This window comes from Ictalurus furcatus, chromosome 8 (assembly GCF_023375685.1).
Source record: "Ictalurus furcatus strain D&B chromosome 8, Billie_1.0, whole genome shotgun sequence".
Classification (NCBI taxonomy): Eukaryota; Metazoa; Chordata; class Actinopteri; order Siluriformes; family Ictaluridae; genus Ictalurus; species Ictalurus furcatus.
In genome coordinates, this window is record NC_071262.1 from 12,557,129 (window position 1) to 12,571,667 (window position 14,539).

The 14,539-nt window shown below is 40.6% G+C and overlaps 1 protein-coding gene across 3 annotated transcripts in view; it reads right to left on the minus strand.

Annotated features, from left to right (window-relative positions):
- The window catches only part of mcf2a (MCF.2 cell line derived transforming sequence a), a 42,234-nt gene that overhangs the window by 16,557 nt on the left and 11,138 nt on the right, over positions 1-14,539 (minus strand). Inside the window, exons 3-9 of one of the 3 annotated variants that reach the window (XM_053630860.1) lie at positions 14,087-14,201; positions 13,642-13,732; positions 8,994-9,113; positions 8,742-8,858; positions 8,510-8,659; positions 1,548-1,669; positions 11-125 (exon numbers count right to left, since the gene is read on the minus strand). In XM_053630860.1, coding sequence (XP_053486835.1) covers positions 11-125; positions 1,548-1,669; positions 8,510-8,659; positions 8,742-8,858; positions 8,994-9,113; positions 13,642-13,732; positions 14,087-14,201 — 830 coding nt within the window. Of the gene's footprint in view, positions 1-10; positions 126-1,547; positions 1,670-8,509; positions 8,660-8,741; positions 9,114-10,428; positions 12,141-13,641; positions 13,733-14,086; positions 14,202-14,539 lie in introns of those variants that run through there. The other 2 variants (XM_053630859.1, XM_053630861.1) reach the window with 2 other exon arrangements.

Consider the following 14,539-nt stretch of genomic DNA (forward strand, 5'->3'; position numbering starts at 1 on the left):
ACCAGCCTACCTCTTGAAAGCTGTGCTCATATCTCAGCAACTGCAGGTACTGCTGAAGTTTGAGGTGGTGCTTGTCAAAGAAATCATCAAACGCCATCTCCATATCTCTCAGTTGGACCAACAGTCTGTAACAGCATGCAAAAACACAAGTTCTATATTTTTTCCCTAATACTATATTACAGTGGGGGCCAACAGTTTACATACACCTAAGCCAAAGATATTCAATCTCAGTTTTGCACAATTCCACACATTTGATGTTACCATGCATTTCTTGTGGCAAGTCAAATAGGGTATCTACTTTGTTCACAGCAGAGGTCCATTTAAACCAATCGGATAGAGACAGATTTATTTCAGCTTTTATGCACTATATCAGAATTTCAGTGGGTCAAATGTTTACATACACCAAGTTGACTGTCTAAACAGTCTGTCTGAAAGGCTGTTGCACAAGGAAGAAGCCACTATTCTAACACCGGCATAAAAAAAAAAAAACAGACTGAAGTTTGCAGCTGATCACTAGCATTTTGGAGGAGTGTTCTCTGGTCACATGAAACCAAAACTGAACTATTTGGCCCTAATTATCAGTGTGATGTATGAAGGAGTGACGCCATGCATACTATTAAAGTTGTAACAGAATGGTTTCAAGACAACAAAGTGAAATTGTGGGAGTGGACATCATAAGGCCATTTGAGGAAAATTTGAGGACTGAACTGAAAAAGTATGTCAGTGCAAGGAGACCAACAAACCTGACTGAGTTACACCAGTTCTGTCAGGAGGATTAAGCAAAAATTCGAGTAAAGCATTGTGAGAAGCTTGTGGAAGGCTAGCCTACAGTAAGTGTCTGATTCAAGTTAAAGAATTTAAAGGCAATGATACCAAATGGCGATATGATATAGTAAATCAAAGCTGAAGTAAATTTCTCTCTTTTAGTTATTTTGAAACTACCTCTTATGGAAATAAAGTAGATTACCTAAAACACTTAACACAGGACATTCATGTTAACATGGAATGTGTGGAGTTGTGAAAATTAGAGCTTGAATGTTTTAGCTTAGGTGTATGTAGGTATAAGTTTCTAACTGAACTGTATATAATTTTTTCCAAATTCTATAAGTGTAGTTCTATTTTCCTGTTCCTAATACTCCTGTCTGTTCAGGTCTACAAATCATGCCACCTTTATTGTTATCGCATCCATTTACATGTATACAGAGGGACAAAAGCTCATGCCTCCAGAGCAAAGCACAATACACAAGACAATAATGAGGCTATGAACACATGAATACATAATGTGTACATAATATGAGTGGAAGTAAATAAAAGTTTAGTACAGAAAATACTAAATGAAAAGTGTAAATAACTGCACAGTATTTAATAACTATATAGCACTTCAGTACAACCTAAAGTCCAATAAATAAAAAAAAGAATATAATATAAGAATAAAATGAAGTACACTTTGTTCAGCTGTCATTTCTGAGAATATGACACTCATTGTATCTTTGTTTTTCAGAGAAGGTCAGAGTCAGGACAGTAAATTAGTCATGAGGGCTGCACACCTCTGCACTGTGTCCCAGTCCTGTGTTATATCCCAGTGTGTATCTTTATTCTCCTCCTGCCCAGAAACCTCCAAGCTGGAGAGCAGGTAGCGTCCCTCCCTCATCACTGAGCTGATAGCATCCTACATTCACAAAGAACAACACAAACATCTGTCACAGTCCCAGCACAGGCACAGAGAACAGTATTACATGATTGGAGTGGCAAAGACAAAGAGACACTCAAGAGACACTCAAGAGACACTCAAGAGACACTCAAGAGACACTGCAACTGTTTTGGATCTAAAAGAACGTTGAGCCTTAATTATCTAGATTTTTTTATTTTCTTATAGCGTTTTTGTATTATTTAGTAAATTATTTCTTATAACTTATGCACTATTCAAGCTGGATTGGTTTTGCCAGAGGAGGTTTGTTAATGTAAGTTTTTAAGAGATTTCACTTGCTGATTAGAACAGGATAAAATATATCGCAAAGTTTGCAACCTTTCCTTAACGTCACAGTATCAGGCAGGGGGTGAATATTTCATACAAAATGTAAAGTCAATGAATACAATATTACCAAAAAAAAAAAAAAGCCTTTACTCCTTAAAACAAATAATTAAAGCTTTGGTCTTTAACTTTATAACACCTCTAAAAGGACAATTTATCAGATAGATGGAGAGACAGTAATAAAAATGTATCCTTATAAAATGGAAATAAAAAGTCTACAGACCCCTGTTAAAATGGCAGGTTTTTGTGATGTAAAAGAAATTAAACCAAGATAAAATCATGTCAGAATCATTTTCCCACCCTCAGTGTGAAATTACAACGTATTAAAATTAAGTGAAAAACAATCAGAAACATTTTAGGGAAAAATAAAAAAAGTTACTATAATCTGGTTGCATAAGTGTGCACACTCTTTTATAACTGGGGATGTGCCTGTGTTCAGAATGAACCAATCACCTTCAATCTCATGTTCAAATGTAATTATATCATACAGCTGTTACAATGAAATTATTCTGATTAACCCCAAATAAAGACCAGCTCTGTCTGTAGGATTTTCGTCACATCTTCGTGGTTTCATCCGAATGGCGCCTGTAAACCATGCCAAGAGCGTCTCTATGTCTGAAGCAAAGACGCAATTTACAGGCATACCCCAGTATGACAAAGCTACGCAATGTTTTGTTACCTTCTCAGGGAACAGAATAACATGCATAACCCAGATGTTCCCTTTCAAAGGGAACTCAATGCTGCGTGAGCTTCACGCTCTGGGAATGAGTATACCCAAAATGGCAGCCGAAATGGCAGCCACGTAGACTCTAATTGAAGAAGGAGCCAACCTTGCTGAGAAACATTCCTGTAAGAACTCCAGGACTGTAGCCATTGTACAGTTTACTGAGTCTCATTGACATTGCTCGGATTAAACACGGTCTCTACAACCTCGGTTGGAAGACCGGAATCTTTGAGCTGCTGCCCCTCAGGGGCCAGACTCACAGTTTCCACAGTTCTGGCCAGTGTTGATAAATCAACCCTTTTGCTTGTGACAATAGATCCCTGTGGATGGAAATCTCAAAGGGAGTGTCGTCCATCAGAGATATTATCTCCGAGAACCAAACTCGAGCTAGCCAATCATGTGCTACTAGCCGCAGACGTAGCACGATCTAGAGCTTGTGGGAGCAGATTGAGCACCAGAGAAGAATTAGTTGAGCCTGCCTGAACAGGGTGACCTCTCAACTGAGGAGAAGAATTTCAGAGCTAGGAGTATGGCTCACACTTCTAGAAAATTTATATGCCACACTAGATGAGGGCCGCTCCAGAGACCGTGAGGGTCCGACATTACCATCTTGCAATAAGAGACACCCATAGAGTGTGACGGAGGCTAGAAACTGGGGACACCTCCAAGTTCTCAGAGCACGTAGGCATCGCCGTGTGATACTAATTACTCTCAGGGGTTTCATCCTTGGAGGAAACCTCCGACTTTCAGCCACCACTGCAATGGGCCCAATGGTATAATATTTGCTGCTGCTGCCATAAGCCCCAACAGTCCTGTAGAAACTGGAGGGGATGCCCAGACCTAACTTTATCTTGCTCAATATTGATAGGATTGCCCTACGCATGTTGGGGATAGACATGCCCTCATTATATTTGAATCCCATATAACCCCTAGAAAAGTCATTCTCAAATGGAGAAGCAACTTTTTCTAAAGTTCACCCTGAGCCCCAAGCACCTCACGTAGGCAAGAACAACATCTTGATGTTGAATCAAACTTCCTGGACTATGCTAGAATTAACCAGTCGTCCAGGTAGTTTAGCACATGGATGCCATGGAGTTGCAAAGGAGCCAGTGCAGCATCCATGCACTTCATGAAGGTGCGAGGGGATAAAGCTAGCGATAGGAAGAACTGATATTGAACCTCCGGAACTTCCTGTGACTGGGCAATGGAATATGCGTCTTTTTTAGATCTATAATCACAAATCAATCCTCAAACTGAGTCTGTGGAACGATAACTTTGAGTGTCAACATCCTGAACCTGTATGTCCGAAGAGTACGGTTCAGATAACGCAGATCTAAAATTGGCCATATACCCTGTCTTTACTGTGGACCAGGAAATAATGGCTGTAAAACCTCCCTCCCTCAGAGAAAGGGGTGCATGATCTATGGCCCCTTTGTCCAAGCGAGATCTACTTCCTGGGCTAACGTTGGACTCTGCATTGTGCTGACTACTGTGGTGAACACACCTCTGAAATGGGGGGTCGAGCTATGAACTGGACCCGGTACCCTTTTCTATGGAGGACAGAACCCATGGAGACACATTTGGCAGTAGTATCCATGCTGCCAGATGATCTTTAGTGACGTTAACTTTCCACATTTTGTTGGATGGAAAGCATCAGATTTTCATTGTCCTGTGACAGCTCGCTGACCAGAGAAAGCTGAAAACTTGGAACGACACTGACTAGGGGAGCCCTACATTAATACTGGGGGCTTGCTGTCCTAACAACCTCTCGTCCCATGATAACTCCCTCTGTGGCCCGCTAGTTTTTGCCTTTTCGGTACTGATTATCATTTTTAAATCAGGCCAACTAGCAGGCTGTGACTGTGGCCGCCCAAACCCCCTGGCTTTCGCCACACTCACCTTCTGTGCCTCCCTCAGCAAGTCAGCCTGGTAGGCCTGCAACACTGCCACTGTATGCCGAGACCCACAAGCAATACACGCTGCCACATAGGCTTTGCCAACCAACGCCGAGGTGGTCTTACATGGCCTGGATGGCAAAGCCAGTCCCCCTGATTTAGCTGCTGTCTATAGAGAGAGGTAGCTCGCAAGAACCTCCTCCACCTTTGGCATAGCAAAATAGCCGTACTGTTTATCCCTCATGATGGCCGAATAATGAGACATTGCAGGGTTGTAAACATGGCTTTCCCCAGAAGTGTGACACTTCATGCTGCACTTCCAGGAAAAGGGGATTCTTCTGTGGTGTGAGGAACAGAGAAAGATGGTACAATAGAGACGGATCCAGGGGAAGGAGGGTTTTTTTTCCCACAAATCCCCCTCGAGAGCTACTGCAGCATGCTCCCCTCCCATAAGAATTATGCACTGGCTCCTACCTCTGGCTCAGAGAGTCAGAGAGGGTGGGTTGACTATCCATACCAGAAGAAGAAGTTGCTTTGTGAGCTCCAAAACCTGGAAGCAGAGAGTTGGATCTGAAGGGAAAAAGTGAGAGAGAGCATCGCTGGTCTCTGATTTCCCCCTCCAGATACATATGGGACCCTCAGGACCTGAGGACCACATCATTGCGAAGCATTCACAATGAGGACAGTCAGCCCCCTCAAGGGCTAACACAGAATGCTCCACTCCCACAAACTTCAGACAAAAAAAAGTGTCCACCACCCTCTGTAATAAAACACGAGCAGGAAGTAAATAACTTTCTGAACTCTCTAAGGCTCATGCTGTTTGCACAGGATAGCAATAGAAGAGAAAAGATATATATTTATTTAGCTGCTGGATGGAGAGAGGTAGCTTGTAAGCACCTCCTATAGGCAGGCATATAAATAGACAAGGTTTTACACAGACTTTGTCCCACAGTGTGAAGCTCACCCAATGTTGAATTCCCTTTCAAACGGAAAACAGATTTTGCTGGCAACCATCCCTCCCTCCCTCCCAATGAAACAAACAGGAAGTCACTGTTGAACAATTGTACCCAGTTGTACTATTATTTATTTATTTATTTATTTATTATTTTTAAATATCAATGGAAATATACTATTTTTTTTAAATATATTTTTCTCATATGAATGCATGGGGTGCCAATAATTGTTGCACACCTATATTTAAAGATTTTTTTTTTGATAAACCTGTGTTGTGTTTGCAATTGTTTCATATCCATGAGAGCAGAGTATTTTTGTGAATTTTTTGAATAAAGGATCAAAAGGTTAAACAACAAACACAAATTTTCACAGATGCCTTTGCTCTTATATACCAAGGGTGCCAGTAGTAATGGAGGGCACTGTGTCTTAGCCAATCCACCTAGTGGCATGTTTTTGTGAAATGGGAGAAAATCTACCACTGTGCCACCCTAAATTAAATACTGTTCCAATCAGTGTTCCCTGTAATTATTTTCCTGTGATCAAAACCTATTTCTATTGGGCAGGCTCTTCTGCTATTTGAGCAGAAATACCCCATGATGTGCACAAACTGTGGCTGCTCTGCCCTTGCCTGATTAGCATTAGCATAAGTCTTGGCAACACCATTTAACAGGTGATTGTCAGAAGTGTTGAACAATTAACATGGCTCACTATGCTAAAAGCTAATATAGCTACAGTGAGGGGAAAAAAGTATTTGATCCCCTGCTGATTTTGTACGTTTGCCCACTGACAAAGAAATGATCAGTCTATAATTTTAATGGTAGATTTATTTGAACAGTGAGAGACAGAATAACAACAAGAAAATCCAGAAAAACGCATGTCAAAAATGTTATAAATTGATTTGCATTTTAATGAGGGGAAATAAGTATTTGACCCCCTCTCAATCAGAAAGATTTCTGGCTCCCAGGTGTCTTTTATACAGGTAACGAGCTGAGATTAGGAGCACACTCTTAAAGGGAGTGCTCCTAATCTCAGCTTGTTACCTGTATAAAAGACACCCGTCCACAGAAGCAATCAATCAATCAGATTCCAAACTCTCCACCATGGCCAAGACCAAAGAGCTCTCCAAGGATGTCAGGGACAAGATTGTAGACCTACACAAGTCTGGAATGGGCTACAAGACCATTGCCAAGCAGCTTGGTGAGAAGGTGACAACAGTTGGTGCGATTATTCGCAAATGGAAGAAACACAAAAGAACTGTCAATCTCCCTCGGCCTGGGGCTCCATGCAAGATCTCACCTCGTGGAGTTGCAATGATCATGAGAACAGTGAGGAATCAGCCCAGAACTACACGGGAGGATCTTGTCAATGATCTCAAGGCAGCCTGGACCATAGTCACCAAGAAAACAATTGGTAACACACTATGCCGTGAAGGACTGAAATCCTGTAGCGCCCGCAAGGTCCCCCTGCTCAAGAAAGCACATATACATGCCCGTCTGAAGTTTGCCAATGAACATCTGAATGATTCAGAGGACAACTGGGTGAAAGTGTCGTGGTCAGATGAGACCAAAATGGAGCTCTTTGGCATCAACTCATCTCGCCGTGTTTGGAGGAGGAGGAATGCTGCCTATGACCCCAAGAACACCATCCCCACCGTCAAACATGGAGGTGGAAACATTATGCTTTGGGGGTGTTTTTCTGCTAAGGGGACAGGACAACTTCACTGCATCAAAGGGACGATGGACGGAGCCATGTACCGTCAAATCTTGGGTGAGTACCTCCTTCCCTCAGCCAGGGCATTGAAAATGGGTCGTGGATGGGTATTCCAGCATGACAATGACCCAAAACACACGGCCAAGGCAACAAAGGAGTGGCTCAAGAAGAAGCACATTAAGGTCCTGGAGTGGCCTAGCCAGTCTCCAGACCTTAATCCCATACAAAATCTGTGGAGGGAGCTGAAGGTTCAAGTTGCCAAACGTCAGCCTCGAAACCTTAATGACGGAGAAGATCTGCAAAGAGGAGTGGGACAAAATCCCTCCTGAGATGTGTGCAAACCTGGTGGCCAACTACAAGAAACGTCTGACCTCTGTGATTGCCAACAAGGGTTTTGCCACCAACTACAAAGTCATGTTTTGCAGAGGGGTCAAATACATATTTCCCCTCATTAAAATGCAAATCAATTTATAACATTTTTGACATGCGTTTTTCTGGATTTTTTTTTTGTTGTTATTCTGTCTCTCACTGTTCAAATAAATCTACCATTAAAATTATAGAATGATCATTTCTTTGTCAGTGGGCAAACGTACAAAATCAGCAGGGGATCAAATACTTTTTTCCCTCACTGTAGTTAGCATTATTTGTAATTGGGAGTGAATTTTGGTGGCAGCAGGGCTTTTGACATGCATTCCTGTTTGGACTTTCAACACATAGGGAAAACGCAATGCTGTTATGAGAGTCAAGTGTACCTGTGGCTAGTCTGAACTTCCACTGAAGGGAACAGGGATTCCAATTAATTAAACATGTCATTCTTTTTTTCCATTTATCATCACATTTAATTTTGTGGAACATCCCCAAGACAAGTTACTTCCTCTTATCACTAACATTAGGGCAGCTATAAACAGCTGCTCCCTCATCAGTCTCTCTTTTTCTAAGTATTTTTTTTTTTAACAGCTTGTCAGGATACTGAGAAAACAGAAGTGTTGCCTTGTAGCCAGAATTAGTAACGGAACTACTGTTATAGAAACCGATAATCAACACTTCCTTACCAGATTAAAAGATTCAACTGCTCTGTGGTACAAATATAGTTTTGTTTTTGTTAAAAAATACTTTGAATATACACACAATCAGTAATTACTGTAATAATTTTTTTCCCCACACACACACGTACATTTTGATTTTCAACAGTACCTTCAGTCTCCTGTACTTCTCAGTGTGTGACAGCAGCAGCAGCTCGATGGCATTGCTCTCCTGTGATAATTCCATCTCTGCCAACTCTGTGCCAAAAGCCTGCAGCATCTGAGCAATGTCCTTCACAGTCACTGCGAAACTCTCTATAGCCTGTAGAAAGTAAAGACGCTTTATCAGTAACATCACCATCTGTTATCTGTAAATAGAGGGGGTGTAAGTGGCAGCGCAGTACAGTTCTGAGGAAGATCCAGTCGCTATGGCAGTAGTCCAGAGTGCCTCCAAATTCAGAAGTGAGTTGATTCTCATCAATGTAGCGCAGTAAGTCAGTAACCGAGCTCAGCATCACAACCTGACACACACACACGCACACAACACACAGTCTATTAATACAGGGACAGGGGTAATTATGGTGTAAGGTATATACTGTGCAGTGTTGTGCATCTCCAGGAGCAGATCTGAGTAGAATAAGTGTAGACGGTCTTACAGGTAACTTGAGCATAAAGTCCTCTTGGCTGAAGCGGAAGACGAGGTCCGTGAATGTGCGCTGGAAGAAGCTGGTTGGTCTCAGTACTAATACCAGGTGAAGGTTTCCTGGAAAAGATGCCTGAAGGACAGAAAAGAAAAGCAAAAAAAAAAGTATCATGGACCACATTGCAACAATATGCAAATTAAAAAAATGTTTATTAACATTTTTAAAAAATGTGTGTGTTGATTGTGAATCATAATTGTGTCAAACTCTAGAAAACAATATTTAATCTCATGAAATGTGACATTTCTATGTTGCATGCACTGTGGTGGGGAAAAAAGGTAATAATACTAATAAAGAGCAGAAACATTTCAGGAAAGGTTTATTTTGCCATGTAGGGCTTTGTTTTTATTCATTATTTGTTGTTTCTGTGGAATCTCGGAATCTCACGGCTCAACTGGGTCATGAACGAAGACGTAAAGAAGATGATGGGAGTGGAACAGAAGCACGAGCTGAAAATATGTCCGCTTTTTAGCTGTTTAATGAAAGGAAACGGTCAATAATCATTTCAGATTGCATGTTTTGATTATAAATATTTATCCCTTCTTGGTGAATACTCAGTCAAGGTATGATATTTTAAATAGATTATCCATGCATGATCCAGTAAGTTAACATTCAAACTAGGCCTAGTGATAGCTATGAGTTAAGCATTATTGTATTAGCAGGCCAGCCTACGTCACTACAGGAAAACAGAAAATTCCTGCTTATGAATGAATACAATTTCAACAAATACTATTCTGAATTCACAGATTATTAGGAAACAAGTTATTACAAGCAAATTATTTCCATCCCATTTGGGTTTTGTTGTCCAGAGCTAATTGTATGGAATTACAGTCTGACAGAGAAGACCACATACACACATTTGAGATTATAAAGGAGCTGAACATGTTCTGAAAGTGGACCAAGATCCCTCCTCAAAAGTGTCCAATGTTTTTAAGACATCACAGACAGAGACTCAGTGCTTTTCTTCTCTCCAGGGTCAAGGGCACAAAATATTAATTGTAAGGTTGTAGAAAACATTGCACTAGATTCAATAAACCTGTTTGTGTCTGAGGGGAAAAAGGACACATCAATCAAACTATACAGTACATGTCCTTGTATGTTTGAACTCTAAATGTCACTTACTGTATTGCATATTGTATTCTTGTCATATAGACACCACTACCGTCATATTTATTATCTACCTTCTCACGTGGTACATTCCAGCTGCTGCTTTAACACTTTCATTTCCCCATAAAGGATTAAAACAAGGATATCATATGTTATTTTTTATATATTAAATTCATGGTGGGTGCCAATAATTCTGGAGGGCACTGGAGAAAGAGTTTATTTCTTCCTTTGACACATCGTTAGCAAGAAAGCTATTTCAGTTAATGTGTTAATGAAAAAAGACCTTCGCTTTGTCCCCGTTTAGTTGTGCCGGTGTTGCTCAATGCTGCTGTTATTGATCCTGTAACGGGATGCAAACCGCTGCAGAGATCAAGTCCATCCATATGGTGCATGGGAAAAGGACAAGAAATGAAAAGCTGCCACATGACCAGCTGATGACAACCAAGCATGAAGTGTAAATCTCTGCAGAGTTCTCTCCACAAAACAAATCCGACCCAACATTAATAACACTGCTTACAAATAACGCTTACAAACCAAACAAGCAGTTGTGAACAGTCGTTCGTGGAAACATGTTTTAAGGATCGTCTCAATACAAAGCAGGGCTTTCTTTAAAGTCTCAGCTAAAACACAGATTCAAGCCAGCAACGGTATGAATAAGCTAAATCCACTCTAACCCTTTAAATGCCGGAGTGTTACCATTGCAGTATCCTCATTACACTTGCGCAGGACTCCGTAGAAGGAACAGGGGACACTCATGATCGCAGTGGTTTAAAAAGTACAGATAATCCCTTAAATCAGCTCGTCCTCTCCTGTCATTGCATGCATGATGCAGTACTCTGGTGGCTGCAGAACCACCCGCAGTCCCAGTCCTTCCTTCTCTCTCTCTCTCTCTCTCTCTCTCTCTGCTTTCTCCACACAGCACAATCTCATCATGTATAACCTGCACGTAGCGCATGCTGTCTAAACTCAGGTATATCTGCGTGCAGCAGCTGGCCAATCATATGCGAGCCTCACTAAGCTTTTTTTTTCCCAGGTTTGCTCCATTGCGTCAGTAAAGTGTTTCATCACTGCATTTTTGTGATTTCAGATTAGAAGCTGAAATTCCTTGCTGCAAGTTCTTAAAGCTAAAAATGTTCAACACATACACCAAAGTCCTGCAATCTAAAGATTACAGCTTCAGCACACAGTATGCTGTTATTATCAAGAGATAACTAGGTATAACTTGTCCTCTAACTGTGATATACAGTCTCTGTGTCAGTCGCTGTGTCAGTCTCAGCTTCTCTGTCGGTCTTCCAGTCAGTCTCTCTCTGTCCCTGTGTCCGTCCCTGTGTCCATCTCTGAGCATCTCTCTGTCGGTCGTCCGGTCAGTCGGACCCTGTGTTGGTCTCTGTGTCGGTCTCTCTCAGTCCCTGTGTTGGTCTCTGAGAGTCTCTCTGTCGGTCTTCCAGTCAGTCTCTCTTGGTCCTTGTGTCTGTCCCTGTGTCCATCCCTGTGTCCATCTCTGAGAGTCTCTCTGTCAGTATTCCTGTCCATCTTTGTGTCTGTCTCTGTGTCTGTCTTCCGGTCGGTCCCTGTGTTGGTCCCTCTCAGTCTCTATGTCGGTCTATGCGTCTGTCTCTCTATCAGTCTTGTCAGTCTCTGTCCATCTCTGTATCTGTCCCTCTCACTGTCAGTCACATTGTCTTTCTCTAAGGTAATTTCTCAGCCAATCTGTCCATCAACCTCTCTGTCAGTTCCTCTTGCAGTTTGTCCAACTCTCTGTCCATCAGTCTCTCTGTCAGCTCCTTTGTCAGTTTGTCCATCTGTCTGTCCATCAGTTTCTCTGAAAGTTCTTAAGTCAATATGTCTGTCAGACTGTCTGTCAGTTTGCCCATTGCTCTCTCAATCAGTGCCTCTGTCAGTCTGTCTGTCGCTCTCCATATCAGACTTGGTCAGTCTCACTGTCAGCCTTTCCTTCAGCCTCTCCATCATTCCCATTGTCTGTCCTTCTGTCAATCTCCCCATTAGTTTTTTCTATCACTCATTCTGTCAGCTTTTCTTTCAAGCTGTCCTTCAGCTACTCTGTCAGTCTCTCCATCAATCTTTCTGTCAGTATTTCCATCAGTCTCAGACAGTCATTCTGTCATTTTCTCCTCTCTTTCAGTCTCACTCTCAACTACTGTCAGGCCATTAGCCTGCAATAAGGCCCAATGAAAGCATACATTTTTTTTTCAAATATATTAAAAGTACTATTTAACTGTTTACCAGTTAATACACCAGTTTTCACATGATGAATGTGATAAAACACCAATAACGACAGGCCCATTTCCAATGGCTAATTACAACATGCTGAAAAGGGTGACAAGTACTTCAGTAGTTCTAAACTTCGCTTCCCTTTCTGCCAGTAGCTTTCAATGGTATAACATTTTTATATTTGTTGATAAACATGCATCAATTGACAGTAAAATGAAGCAAAATCAGAGGCCAGAAGAAAATTCAATCAAATCAGCACCATGAACAAATACGAAGTGATTATGGGCCTAAGTGTGCAGCCCCAATAATGATGATTTATATACAGTTGCAATCAAAATTATTCAACCCCCATTGCCAATTAGGTTTATTATCAAAATTTAAAGACTTTCAGCTGTTTGCAATGAACAAATCAAACAAAAGCAATTGAAATAGTTCAACACAACAAATGCTTCAAGTGGTTTCCCCAAATTAACATTTGCATCCAAAACAGAGCTTATATTGGAGCGCAATATACTATATATATATATATATATATATATATATATATATACATATACACACACACACACACACACACACACACACATATATACACACACACACACACGTATACACATACAGTACTATGCAAAAGGCACATGCAAATAAAAGAGTGAAGATTCCTTCAAAAAAAATAATTGTAATATTTCTCTATTTAAAAAAAAATACTATAAAGAGCAGTAAACAGTAATAAATGAAACATCATCAATATTTGGTGTGACAACCCTTTGCTTTAAGAGAAGAAAAAAAAGTAGTCTCAGGTAGAATTAATGCAGTTTTATAAGGAAATAAGCTGTAAGTTTTATTGAGCATGTTGTAGAACCAGACACGGTTCTTCTGGAGACTTTAACTGTCGCACTTGCTTCTTATTTTTGCAGCAAAATCCGGCAGCATTCATTGTGTTTTTAATCTGAAAAGTGTCTCTTACCACTTAATATGCTGCTTTCTTTACTAACATACAAACATTTTTCTGTAACATTTTATTTTGTGCTGGAAAACTAATGTTTGGGAATCTAAAATGCTTTTTGTACTGACTGATAATGTAAAAATCATAAAATAAAAACCGATAACAGTTTGTACTAAAAAAATAAGGTGCCAAAGACTTATGCACAGTACTGTATGTATATTACAATCCAAACATTTCACCACTAACATGCATGTATATGTTGTGAACCGAGGTAGGATAGGGTTGGCTGAATATGTTTCATAAGTTGTAATTTCCCACCGCTATCCTTGCAAGTGCTGTTTTGATGGAATTCCAGGTATCCAGTCTTCGGTCCAGAATGATGATAAACTTTACTCCAGGTTGCCGTGCTCTGAAAACATCAGCAGTTGTACATTACTGTAAGCAGTAAATGAAAGCAGTATAGAAACTAAAGAGTTAATCTTTTAATGCTTACCAACTGGGAAATGCTTGTAAATAATACTGTATATAGTATGCTGCTAAATAACATGCATGCTTAAATAACAACTACATGGCAGAGAAATGATTAAATAGGTTTTAAGCATATGGTTACACAGTAAAATTAAGATTACTGAAATAGCTAGAGAACTGAGAAGAGGTAGCTTGTATTGATTTAACATGGACAGAATATATAAACTAGCATTGTTGTGCTGCATTGCAATGAGAGAAGGAAAGCAAGAGGAGAAGATTAATCAGTCTCGCATACCGTGGAATCAATGTGAGATATGAGAGGACTTTAGCCAGAGCTTCCTCTGGGATATCACTGAAATCTGAGCATTCTGGGAGAGTAATGATGACACTCGAATCCTCGCCACGGCCCCCTGAAGAGACCAGATCACAGTGTTAGTATGTCCTTGACCATGCTAGTATGTTGTAAATATGACTGACAGTGCAATAGGTGTAAATGGGTAAGCTTTTTGTGTATATATACAGTAGAAATGAATATCCAAGTCACAACTTTCTGCTTGGCTGACTTTCCTAATAGGGGAAAAAATAAAAAATAAAAATAATAAAAAAAACAATGCTACATTGATACACTCATCAGTCACTTTAATAGGAACACCTGTACACCTGCTCATTTATGCAGTTATAAGTTGTCATAGTTATTTATGACAGCAGCACAATGCAAAACATCATGCAGATACAGGTCGAGAGCTTC